This window comes from Aotus nancymaae, unplaced genomic scaffold, assembly GCF_030222135.1.
Source record: "Aotus nancymaae isolate 86718 unplaced genomic scaffold, 86718_ANA_hifiasm-v0.15.2.pri h1tg000002l, whole genome shotgun sequence".
NCBI lineage: Eukaryota > Metazoa > Chordata > Mammalia > Primates > Aotidae > Aotus > Aotus nancymaae.
This window is the reverse complement of record NW_026988413.1, coordinates 33,904,825-33,917,714: the sequence shown is the minus strand read 5'-3', so window position 1 is coordinate 33,917,714 and position 12,890 is coordinate 33,904,825. Positions and strand designations below refer to the sequence as shown.

The 12,890-nt window shown below is 41.3% G+C and overlaps 2 protein-coding genes across 9 annotated transcripts in view; both read right to left on the bottom strand.

The window, feature by feature from the left end:
- Window positions 1-12,890, bottom strand: part of CADPS2 (calcium dependent secretion activator 2) — a 579,466-nt gene that overhangs the window by 389,418 nt on the left and 177,158 nt on the right. The window lies entirely within an intron of this gene.
- RNF133 (ring finger protein 133) lies at window positions 9,618-10,979 on the bottom strand. Its single transcript, XM_012474047.2, has one exon. The coding sequence runs from the start codon at window positions 10,774-10,776 to the stop codon at window positions 9,649-9,651; it is 1,128 nt and encodes a 375-aa protein (XP_012329470.2). The 5' UTR covers window positions 10,777-10,979; the 3' UTR covers window positions 9,618-9,648.

Here is a 12,890-nt window from a genome sequence, read left to right as displayed (position 1 = left end):
TAAGGTAGTGGCCCAAGACAGAAAACAGGGAGTCATCCTTAACTCTTCACTCTTCCTCTACTCCCCCTGATCCATACCCACCTCTTCTGTATCCATGGTGTTTTGCTAAACTGGAGATGAACTGAAGATAAAGGTTATAGATATAGAGAGGCTTTAAAATCAGTGTTACCCTGGTCATGTAAAAATGAAGCAGAAAATTCACACCAGTAAGTAAAATCAAAGAACATATTATCTTGTAGGCGACACCCCCAATTCACTCGCCACTGCCTTCATTCACATTTTCACTTTATCACTCCTGGATCATTGCAACAGCCTTCTAAGTTCCATGTCTTAGGTTCAGGGTCAGGTTCCAGCCCATGCTGAGGTCTGGAGAGAGTGGGTGGATGAGTGGCAAATAGCTGAAAGAAAACTGGAGGAGCTGTAGCTAGGTAAAATATGGCTTTATTCAGCAGCTCTCTCATCAGCAGCTCTCTTACAGTGACCGCTCTCTCTTAGCTGTTTGAGCCGGCCACTCCTATGCACAGCTGCAAGGCTGGCTCTCCCTTGCATTCTGGGTCAGCAGCTTAACTCTTTGTCTCTCTGGGCACGAGGGCGCCTATACAGTGTCAGCAAGGCAATGATACCTTTTATAGACAACAGTGGCTTAGAGCCAAATGATGAGCCTTCCCATTTTATGGCTACATGGTTATGGTAACAAGTGGAATTATACACCTGTGCTTTAAACTCGCTGAGTCACTCTGGATGTTTACCTCGGCCTATCCTTGACCAAGGCACAGCCATGTTCCTTACACTCTACCCGCTAGGCTGAGGGAGACAAAGGCTTTGGATACACAGGTTATACACATAAGCTTTGGTACACAGGCTCAATATACACACACACAGGCTTTATACATAAGTTTTGGGTACATAGGTTTGATAGATTTGATATACAGCATTGGCAGTCAGGCCTTACCCACTCGACTGAGGGAGTCCTTTTAGTGGGGACCTGTGCACATAGGGCAGCACCTTGGACCCACAGGCCACAGCAACAATATTGGAAGCAATAACCTACTATTCTACCCAATATTCCTGCTATGCTACCCATGATTATTAGAACTCAATGTAGGCCAGAGCCCAGAGATACACCGTCTCTGCAGGGAGTCATCAGTAAGGTGTTCAATCACTTTAACCTCCTGTGACACCCCCTGTAAAGCTGCCATTATGTTATGGTGGTTGTCAGGGATGAATGTACATCATTGTGTCTCTATAAGGGCACAGGTGCCACCTTGGGCAGCTGTGACTATGTCTAAGGCCATCCAGTTTTGCAGCACCACCTTCCTAATCTGATTAACCTTATCAGTTGACAAAAGGAGGGCAACTCAGATGTAACTCAGGGTCCCAGTGTGTGCTCTGCAAGGGCTGTAACTTGCATTTCCACAGTAATGACACCTACTCTAGGGATAGTTATTGCTAAGGGATAGAACCACCAAGAGGCCCACTGCACTCGTAAAAACTGGGAATTAAGCACCTTGTAGTCATGCAGGTGACTAGGCAATGTGGGAAGCACAGTGGCACGCACATAGGGCCACCCCCAGGTACACTTCAATTGGCTGGCAGATATGGCCATCCTGTGCCCCCACAGACCCATCAACTCCAAGGGGAGCACAAAGTCCACTGGGGCCCAGCCTTGGTAAGGCCACTTACTCCATCACACCCTTGGTGTAGTGACATGTGTTATGTTTGCACAAATTTCAGCAGGCAACCATCCCACAGTGACTTTACCCCAGTGCTGCTCTATCCATCGTGGTACCCACAATGGGGGCACCACGTGTTCTCCCATTAGCCAGCTCCACCCATTGTGGACACTAGAGTCAGCCAAGGGGCAGGCTTGCCGTGGATTTCGCGATGCCCCCTATTCAAAGCTTGCTATGTTGCATCCCATCCTTTGTCTGTGGGGCCCCAAGTTTCTAGCCATGTCCAGTTCTGCACAGAAGCTGGATGCATGTGCCAGGGCAAGCCATCCACAGCTGTTGCTGAAAGGGCAGTGCAGATCCAACAGTTGGAGACACTGGTCACCTGGGTGTAGGTGTGGGCCCAGTCCACAATGCTAATTGGAGTATGCCAACTTACAGACGAAACAACAAAGAAAGCACGGGTACTAACAGGGGTAAATCACGTCCCTCAGGAAAAATACAAATCAGCTTTTCATTTCTGGGTAACAATGCAGCCACCAAGGGCTTCTCCCTGGGCAATGATACTACACCTTATCAGCTTTCTATGGTTCCCGTGGGTCTTGCACCCATGCCAAAGTCACAAGGAAGTTTATGATAGGTCACAAGGACAGTACACATGTTCCCTGGAAGAGGGTTCCTTCTCTGGCTGTTCCCCTATGACTGGCTGTGAAGATCATACATTAAATACCCAAGGAGTAACATGTAAGTTATACTGCAGACCCTTCCCTGCGGGGGGCTACAATCACCAACCATCTGCAATGCGGGGCTTGGAGAGTTCATGGCTAACAACAGGGTTTTTTTGTCTCCCTACCTGTAGGGGCATTGGGGCAGGTAATAACAGATTACTTTTCATCCCCATAACTGGTTGGAGAAGGTCATCCTTTCTCTCATAGATCCAGCCACATGGCCTAGCTCTACATGGGTTAGTGACTAGCTAATTCTGTAACTTCCAGGTAATTAACCACAAAGTTAGTCCTCGATAAACTGTCCAGCTATAGGTGCAGATTACTGTAGGTGTCACCTCCTTGGTGATCACCCTCCATACTGCTCTAAGTTTAACTCATTAGCTACTTTGCCCACACTTGGTATTAAACCATATAGTGTCAGTACTAGGCTGGACTGAGACAACAGTCCAGGAAGCAGTAGCACCTTGACTAGACCTATCTGTGTACTGTGCCCCATTAGGAATAGGGGGACGCCCTTCCTTGTGGTGAAGCTTCAGAGTCTAGGGGTGCTCCGGCCCCATGGACTTATCTTGCATTAGGACTACAGGTCCCAAGACTTCTTAGAGCTCTGCTGCTAAGGGACTTGTACTCAGTGTACTCCACTGTTCTAAGCAGGCACTTCACTTAGCTAAAATGGATGTCTGCACTGTCCCTATCTGGAGAGTCATTACCCATGAACACACTCATCCCAGTTTCAGGTAAGTTGTCCATAAGATGACGCTAACCCATTCTGCCATGCTCTTATGAGCCTGAGGGGCAGCATATGAACTTACTGACTGCCTTGCCAGTCACGGGAGTTGTTACTTATGAATGCACTCATCCGCTATTACTGTTTCTCTGTTAGTGAACTCTGGAGCTTAGCTCTCTTCTACAGTTGAGACCAAAAGCCTGTTGGCACTTCCAAGGTCTCTATGCACTGCTATAGGCCCTAGCCAACATTATTTGTGGTCACATATCCATTCAGTTTAAATGGGCACCCCTGGTCAACTACCCATAGGGCTTGTGCCTACTAAATAGCCTGCTTGGTTATCTCCACCTCACCATCCAATCCCAGGCAAAGTGGGTGTTGCCACTTCTAAATCTGCATGAGAATCAGAGGTTCACATAACATCATCAACAAGATCATGATATATGATGGGGCTATGCATACAGTCCTGCAGCAACACTGTAAAAGTCCTTTGTTGCCCTCCCATGAAGGCAAACTGTTCCTGCCTCTCTGGAACAATGTTGATTGAGAGGAATGTATTGGTCAAGTCCACCACACAGTGGCACCATCCCAGTTCCATTGTCAATCGGTCTGGCAAGTCCATGACAGATGGCACATCTGCCAAGCCATGCAAAACATCCACCCTCAGAATGTCTCCAAGCATGGAAGAGACATACACAGTGCACAAGTGGAGAGCTAAGTGGCTGATGCCAAGGTGCAAAGACAAACGTTTCACTTTAACTGACTGGCCTTCATAACCTTTAATAAATACAACTCTGCCTGGAAACTTATCCGGGTTCAGGGACCAGTGGATTGCCAAGTCCACATATAGCCTTTAGTTCTCCGGTGCCCTCCAAGCCAGGAAACTTGGCCAGTTTCTTATCGAACAGAAAAGGCTTTACACTTCTGCCTGACTGCAGCAGGCAATCTGTGAACTGGAACGCTCGGGCAGGACCAGGTTGCACAGCAACATCCTTCTCCCGAATGACTTGCCCTAAGTCTATACATGACTGCAGACATTACTTGCTTGGCTCCTGCAACATAGTGGGGGTGCAGGCTCCATATGAAATGTATTCCACCACGGTGGTGGGGGGAAGGGTCCCTAGGCTCACTCTTGGGGCCCAACAGCTGTTCATGCTCTATTTTCTGGTGGATTACCAGGGAAGCCTGCAACGTAGGTTCTTCCTCCTCCCTGCGCTGTGTCCCACAGGGACTGGGTATGCACTTTTTGCAGCACAGTTACAAATGCCTATCTCACTCTGCCAGGAAAGGCATGCTTTTCCTCAGTTCTGTGCACTTCCAGGTGCTTCAGTACCTTCTCCATACTTGTGGGAGACCCTGTCACTGCCTCCTGTGTTTCCACTAGGGCCCATCCAAGCAGTAGCACCACTGTCACTGGGTACCACAGCCCATGCTGTGGCCACATAGCCGACCCGGGACTTCATCCTGCTGACTATGCCAATTGTCAGGTTCACAACTACACCAAATGTCATGCCCAGGGTCCAGCCCCTGCTGAGGTCCAAGGGGAGTAAGTAGATAGGCAGATCACTGAAAGAACACTCGGGGAGCCATAAGCAGGTGAAATGTAGTTTTATTCAGCAGCTCTCCCATCAACAGCTCACACACATCGTTCTGTCTTGGCTGCTTGAGCTGGCTGCTCCCATGCACAGCTACACGGCCTGCTGTCCTTTGCCTTCAGGGTAAGCAGCTCAACTTTCTCTCCCTGGACACAAGCCTGCCTATACAGTGTAAGCAGAGCAATTATACCTTTTACAGACAATAGTGGCTTAGAGCCAAATGATAAGCCTTCCCATGTTATGGCCACATGGCTATGATAACAGGAGGTGTCATATGCCTGTGCTCTAAACTCGCTGAGTCATTCTGGATGTTTACCTCAGCCTATCCTTGACCAAAGCACAGCCATGGTTCCTTATACTGTGTCTTCAAGTTTCTTAACCAAAATTGCATGTGACACTCAAAGCTCCTTTATAAACTAATGTTAACACTGTCCTCTCCACTAGGATATCTTCTTTTAAATGAAAGTAGAGTTTCATTTAAAGTATGATTTCCTTCTTCAAATGTTTCCTAATTCTCTAGTTGAAATCCTTCCCTTCATAATGCCACAGGCTTTTATCAATTCCTCTCCATGAAATGTAACAGTTTCTACCTTCATATTTTGAGTTCTATCAAGATACTTTTCAGTAAAGTGAAAATAAGTCAAACTTAAGGAAACAGAGGGTGAAATTTGGGACCTGATTAAAGGCTCTTTGGAACAGTCCTCTGGCAGTGGTTCTCAGTCTTGCATGCATACTGAAATCCCCTGGGCGACTTCAAAAACTATTAATGCCTGAGTCCCAGCCCAGAGGTCATGAATGCAGCCTGAGCATTGAAACTTGGAAAAGCTTAAGTGATTCTGATGTGCAGTCAAGGCTTTGAAGTACTGCTCTATGGGGACTATAAAAGGGAGTAAGAGGCCAGACGCAGTGGTTCACACCTGTAATCCTAGCACTTTGGGAGGCTGAGGCGGGCAGATTGCCTGAGCTCAGGAGTTCAAGACCAGCCTGGGCTACATGGCCAAACTCCATCGCTACTAAAAATACAAAAAAAAAAATGTAAGCATGGTGGTGTGTGCCTGTAATCAGCTACTTGGGAGGCTAAGGCAGGAAAATCACTTGAACCCAAGAGGTGGAATTTATAGTGAGCCAAGATCGCACCACTGCCCTCCCCTGCTGGGTGACAGAGCAAGGGCTCTGTCTTCACCAAAAAAAAAAAAAAAAAGAGATTACTAAAGGCATTTTTTTAAACAGAAGCAAAGATCTAGTTGACATCAGATAATAATAAATATTACAACTTGAGTTATAGTGGGCTGTTTAGAAGTATCAAAAGCAGATGTAGGAGTGATTCAGGGTAGGCAAATGATATTGTAGGAAAGTGTAGGAGGCAAAGAATTTGGTGGCACTTGGTAAAACTAAAATGACTTACAATTGGTTCTAGCCTGAAGTTGAAAAAGAAGAGATAGACTGGGAAGAAAGGGAGAACAGTTAAGGGAAACTGCTTGGAATGAGAACCAAGAATAAGTCTGAAGAAGTGGTGGAGATGAGCGGTCAAGCAAATGCAGAGGGAATTCTGAAAAAGATGCTGTAAGTTGTGAAGTTTTCAAAGATGACAGAACAGGATATATGGCAACAACAGTGTGTTGCTAAACTGGACATTTGTAGAGGAGTTTTGAAATCAGAGTCACCCTGCTCATCAACAGTGTTGAAAAATATGCATGGCAGCATGTAAAAATCATCCAGGGACACAGCAACTTGGAGATCTGATAAAGATGCCACCATAATTACGAAGTGAGGGGTTAGAAGCAGTGGTGTGGCTATGAAAAGGGGAGGTAAAAAGTTGTGGTAGAATAATACTCATTGGTAGGAAAGAGATCATCCCTTTTTCTAAAGTACACTCCCTTCCCCCCATTTGTAAAACCAAGTATGTATTTAAAGATATTTCTGTGCTGGTAAAAGTATTAATTTATAATCTTTATTTTTCATCACTAAGAATTAAACATTAAAAAATACATTAAGTACAAAGCCAAAAAAAACAATTTATATTTAAAATACAAAAACATGTGCTCATAGTAAATGATGGAGTGGGAGGATGGAACCGGCATGAGAAGGACTCCTTCACAGTACCAGCATGTGAAGACATCCTCTGCTTGTTTCAGTGCCTTCCCAAATGCTGATCTTTCCCCCACTTGATACCTGCAAGCTGCTTTAAAACCCGGCGAGTGTGTTGAAGGAGTTTAAATCTCATTAGAAAAGCCAAATCCCTGGCTTACCAAATCTTTGAAGGGCTCACACTAGTGCAAAAAAAAAGAGCTGACTAACATTCTCTACAGGAAAATTGCATTATAATAATTCTATAGCAAGAGATAGGGATATTATCAATGTAGTATGTCCTATAACAAGAGGTACTGTATAGATGGAGTAAGGCATTTTACCTATAGAACCACCCAAAAAGAGTTGAAGTGCTTTAGAATATTTTTCACTGTAGTAAAATATTAAACTTATCTGAGGAGTGATGAAAAAAGTAAGCTTAATTCATACAAGGAACATCAACTCCCTACTGTAATTCACCTTATTAGTCTCATGTCATTATGACAAGATATGTTTGCATCACTAGGTACAAGAGAAAATGGTGTATAGCCTACAGAATAGGTGAAAATCTGTTATAAGGAATAACATTTGATGTAGCAGTGCTATTTCCAAGTTCTATTTAGTAAACCCAGAGTAAAAGAGGTTTATTGATCTGTTTACAACATTCTAAACACTAAGATTAAAACTGTTTTGTTCTGACATAAAAGAAACAGCTATGTAAAGCAATTAGTCCACGACCTGGCACACGGTAGCCACTCAGCAGACAGTTCCCATTTTCACTGACTTGACCCTTCCCCTCCCACTCCAAATATAGATTATAACCACCCTTTAAAAAACAACCATAGAAAATTATCAGATCAAAAAAGCACACAGTGTTAAATGTTAAATGTCCACATTAACAAAGGTTATATTATAGAAGTATGCACATGCTAAGTTCTTACACATGGGGGTAACTCAGATCTAAGACTGACAATGATGAACAAAGGAAAAGGAGGAGAAAAAAGAAAAGGAAAAACCAGTGAGGATGTGGAGGGAGAATGAAGAACACAATGGCACTATCAGTGTGAATAGCAAACACATTCCTGAAGTGCCAGGTGTCATGATACAAATATCCCACATAACAGTACAGAAAGCTGCAGTGACCCTGGAACTCTAGGTTCAGGGACTGCTAACACTACAGATGCATTCATTGTCATAGCTTCAGTGATTTTCCTGGGCAAATGATATAAATCACTTTAGCCACCCCATCCCCACCAGCTGCTATCCTCTAGTGGCAGAAACATTAACAGTGACCAAAGAATGACAATTTATCCTGATTAGGTGCTGATACTTTTAGGAGCAGTGTCCTCTCTCTTCAGTGTGGTCCCTCGTCCATCAGGAAATGACATTTCTCTCCCAGGGGAAGCTCAAAATAACACTCAAAATAGTGTTCCTGCTAAATCCTCCAGTTGCCCTGGTGCTATGCAGTTCCTTTAAAGAACAGCTCTTGTGATTAACACAGTCAAACGTCTCTAAAGTTGCATGTAAAAAAGTCTTTAGTACCAAACAAGGCATGCCTCACACCTGGTCATTTGCCCAGCTTTTGCCCTGATTCTTCATGGCCTTAGATTAGTGCCTCTCCTCCTTTAGTCTTCCATGGGGTGGCAGTTATAGCCAACTACTGCCCTTCTACCCGTGTCTCTGAATTCCACTATTGTTAATACTAAGCAACTCACAAAATTCCTCTTCACTAGGAATTTTGCCCAATAATTCAAATCCTAGTGTTAGTCTTAGAGAGTTCAAAGCTGCTCATTAAAATTATGCATGCTAAACTGTAATAATAAATTCTGGGCTAAAATTATAATATTTTTTCAAAGTAATTTAGAGTGAAAATTTTCAGAATTTTCTGTTTTGTATAATTGGGAAAAATAGTCAAGTTTTTCAGATTAACACATAACAGTTGTATTACAACAAAGATTTATCATTATTTCTTCCCTTACTCATTCATTCAAAAATAGTTGAGTACCAGGTATTCTGCTGGACCCTGAGAATATAGTGAACAAAAGAAAAATGATCACAAGACATTATAGCAATAATTTCTATACTGTACTACTTATCTCCAGAATTATCTGGCATAAACATTTTATTTAATAAAAAAATAAATTGGGGAGTGGAAGAAACACATGGGAAGTAAATATGCCATGACTAAGTATCAAATGAATTCTTTATATCTATGTTTTATGAACATGTAACAATTATTATATGTAACACTGAAATATTTGCTCTTCACTTAAAGAATACCAGTATTTTAAAATTTTACTATACAGATACGTATCACAAAAAAAGTACTAATTGCTTGAACAGAACTGTCTATCAACAGTAATAAAATTTTATAAAATGTTCATGCCAAGACTGAAAAAAAATAGCACAATGACTTTACAACTAAGATATACTATAAATATATTATCAAAAGATAATTTTTACTCTTCCTAGCACATAAAAGATAATTTATGGTTTTCAAACTTAATTGTTTCTGTATTAGAACAAACATACAAGTATATCCATTATTTTCTTACCAAAATAGAGCCCCATATACATACAGAAAATAATTAGGAAAATAAGTTTGTCCTTAGCTTCAACATGGATGTGTACATATAAACATGTGCATTCACAGGAATAACATACACTGACAAAAAATTATATGTAGCAAAGGTCCAAAATTAAACTAAAAAAATCCTGCTAAGAATTTTTTTCTGTCTTTGAGGCTTGACAAAGGATGCAGAAAATTACTGAAGTAACAAAAAAAGGACACAAAAAACACATTTCAAACAGACAAACTGCTTGTCAAATGGGTTTAATCCACTTCCTCAAAAGTCATGCCATCAAGGTGAAGGATGAACATCTTCCACTACTAAATGAGGCTGGCTGTCATTACTCTGAGAAGCAGGATTTACCTCCACATGGATTACTTTATCTGAGGTTCCTGCAGGAGAAGCTTCGTTATTTGTCTCCTCTTCACTAGGTGATAAGGTTTCAGGCAGTTCATTTGACATTAGAACTTGCAAAGTTTCTGTTCTATTTTCAACATCCACTTGAATCCCCAAATCTTTAAGAATATCACATTTGCAAACGGGGCATGTCCCATGGGGTAAAATCCAGGGGTCAATGCAATTCTTGTGGAAAAAATGTTTACAAGTCAGAATACGAACTATGTCATTAGGCTTATAGAATTCAAAGCAAATGATGCAGCAATCCCCATTTGGATTTATTTCCTCATCCCCCTCTTTTAACACTCGAAGTTGCAGTTGTCCAAATGCGTTCTTAAGATCTGCTGCTAATCGCTGCCATCTCCGGTTCTGAATCCTTGCTACCCAAAGTCTATGAATGTGGTAAAAGATGAAATATGCTAAGGTAGCAGTTGCGACAATCACAAAAAAGACCAAATAGTGATTGACCCAGATGGTGTGCTTTCTTCCCACCTCAACCATGGCCGTAACGAGAACTCCCTTCTTAATCAAATGGAAAATTTCTGTGCCTTTTAAGTTACCAATCATAACCACAACGACATCTTCAAATGCCTGATGAAACATGGGGAACACCTGGTTGCCAGTTCCTGGAAAGTTATAGATGATCACTCCACTGGCTCCCTTCTCAGTTGCCACTTTAATTTTCTGTGTGAAGGTACAACCTCCACGTTCAATAAGGGCAAGCCAGGTCTCTGAGTACTTTGATCGGCTGAAAATGGTATTGGGATTACAAGCATTTTGGGTATTTCCCTCCGGTGGTACTATAATTCCTGCCACTCTCTTCAAAGTGGAGCTTCTTCCAAAGATTCCAGTCTCTCCCAACTTTGACAACACATGATTCCCAACATGAAATGATATATTCATGTAAGCCGTCCAAACACTTGCTCTGCAACAGTTCTGACCAACAAGCCAAAGAATGCTGAACTTTACAAGCCAGGAAGACGCAGTGTTGTTTCTCCAAGTGCCAATCTTGAGTAGATGCATCTCTCTCTTCTCCTAGTGACTTAGCAACCAACCCAACAAACAGTTCCACATTTGTTGACAATTAATTTAAAATAACAAAGAGAAGAAAATCTTCAGGATTCAAACAAGATCCACTGTCTTCCAGCATGTTTTTGTAAGAAATTCTTAAATGTGGCTTATGAGTTTCAGATGTCTTATTAGAGAGAGGAGAAAAACTTTAGATTGAAAAATAAATCCCCTACTGTTAACTCTAGTACTGCTTACTGTTGTGTGATGTGATTGTGACATGCAAGATCAGGCAGCCAATTAGATAAGAGCTTAGAGCAAACTGTGAATTTATTAACTTAAATGCTGTTATGGGTGATTTCTATGTTGTATAAGATGGATATAATCACTGAGCTACACATATAATGGTAGTGGGTAGCACACTAAACTAAAAATTAAATCTAAAATTCATAAAAAGGCACGCTCTTTAAAGCCTGAAAGCACATGTAAGAATGCTACATACTTTCTTTTAATAGCAAGTGAAGGAGATATTTCTAACAAAGTGGCAAGCAAAAAAAAAAAAGGATAATTAAAAATTAGTGCTGTGATCAGATGTGAGGCAAAAGTGGTGAACTCAGTGACATTATTTTTATATCAAAAAGTAAAATCACAGTGCTAATTTTTGATTCATCACATAAACCCTTGTATTGCATTTATTTAAGCTTGCTGAGAAGTTTGTTCTTTTAATGTTTTGATGTTTTAAAGTAGGGGATCCTGCTTAGTTTACTTCTGCCTAACTTTCTCCATCTTTCATTGACTATACAAATGGAGTATGTCTGATAGGAGTAAAGACAGGACTGACATCTAGGGAAGCTAATTTCTCTGCAGACCTTGACATCCATTATTAATCAAACAATATTTTGAAAGAGGAAGAGAAAGTGCATCCAGGGAAAGATTAAATATAGTCATATTAGTTTGGCACAGCTCATTTTTTAAAAACAGCTATTAAGAAAAACTTCAATGTGCACACTTAACCATTAGCAGCAATAAGTAGATCTCTTATCAAATATTTTTGCAGAACTCTACAAATATCTTTATTGGAAGATTCTACACTCTGTTCACTCTGTCTACGTTTTTGCTACAATCATGTCAGTGGCACAATATGACCGCAAAGCTAAAGGATAACGTGTGAACTCACAAGCATAGTCACAAGCAGCCGCGCTGCTCCTGGTACACTGTCTTGGGGCGAATCTCAGTGTTTGTTTTGTTTCTCACCAGCTAGGAAACCAAAGCCAAAGATTCTGACATTGAACATAAATGTCTCTGGCCTCCATGTGTAAAGTGCTAAAAGTCTTGATTGGATCTCACCAAGACTAATGGAGCTGCTACTTCTTATGAAATGTGAATCTACAACATGATAATTTGAGACAAGAAACGGCCCTAGGAACCCAACTAAAACGAGTATAAAAAGAATACTGATGATATAAAACCTACCCACAATGGTTGATTTTCTCTCCCAAAGCCTATTAATCCAGTTTTATTTCCATATGTCCCTGTATTTTTTAAAAGGTAGTACATGGTGTGTATACTCATGAAGTGCCACTGAGTTAGGCATCAAAGGTTTAGCATATCATCCAGAAAGAGAAATTTTCATCGACACAACAATACTTAAATCTTTCTGTCTCTCATTATTATATAGGTGTTTATTCATCTACTAGAAAAAAAGGAAGATGCAAAATAAGGCAAAGAATATAACATGGAAAGGCAACTGAATAAAATTTTAGCTCTGCTCTATGTTATCAAAATGCCCCAGAGAAACACACATTACCATTTGGAGAGGAAAAAGGAAGCATTTATTAAGGACACTTCTAGGAAAGAAATCTGCTACCATAGCTGAGTCACTATGGACTTAACAAGGACTTAAAGAGCTCTGGCAAACAAAGGTGAATGTTTGCAATGAGGCCTATAATAATTTAGAACACGTTTCCTTACATAACCAAAGTATTATCATCTAAAATAATTACTTAGAACACATTACCAATCCAATGACTAGCTTTGGAAACTAGATTTCCTGGGTATTAATAAAATTAATTAACCATGGAGAATCAGAGATATAAATTATTAGTCAAAATGTGAAACAAAGTACAAGA

Coding starts and splice junctions, on each gene's coding strand:
- RNF133 (XM_012474047.2), bottom strand. CDS start 10,776: ATGCATCTACTCAAGATTGGCACTTGGAGAAACAACACTGCGTCTTCC.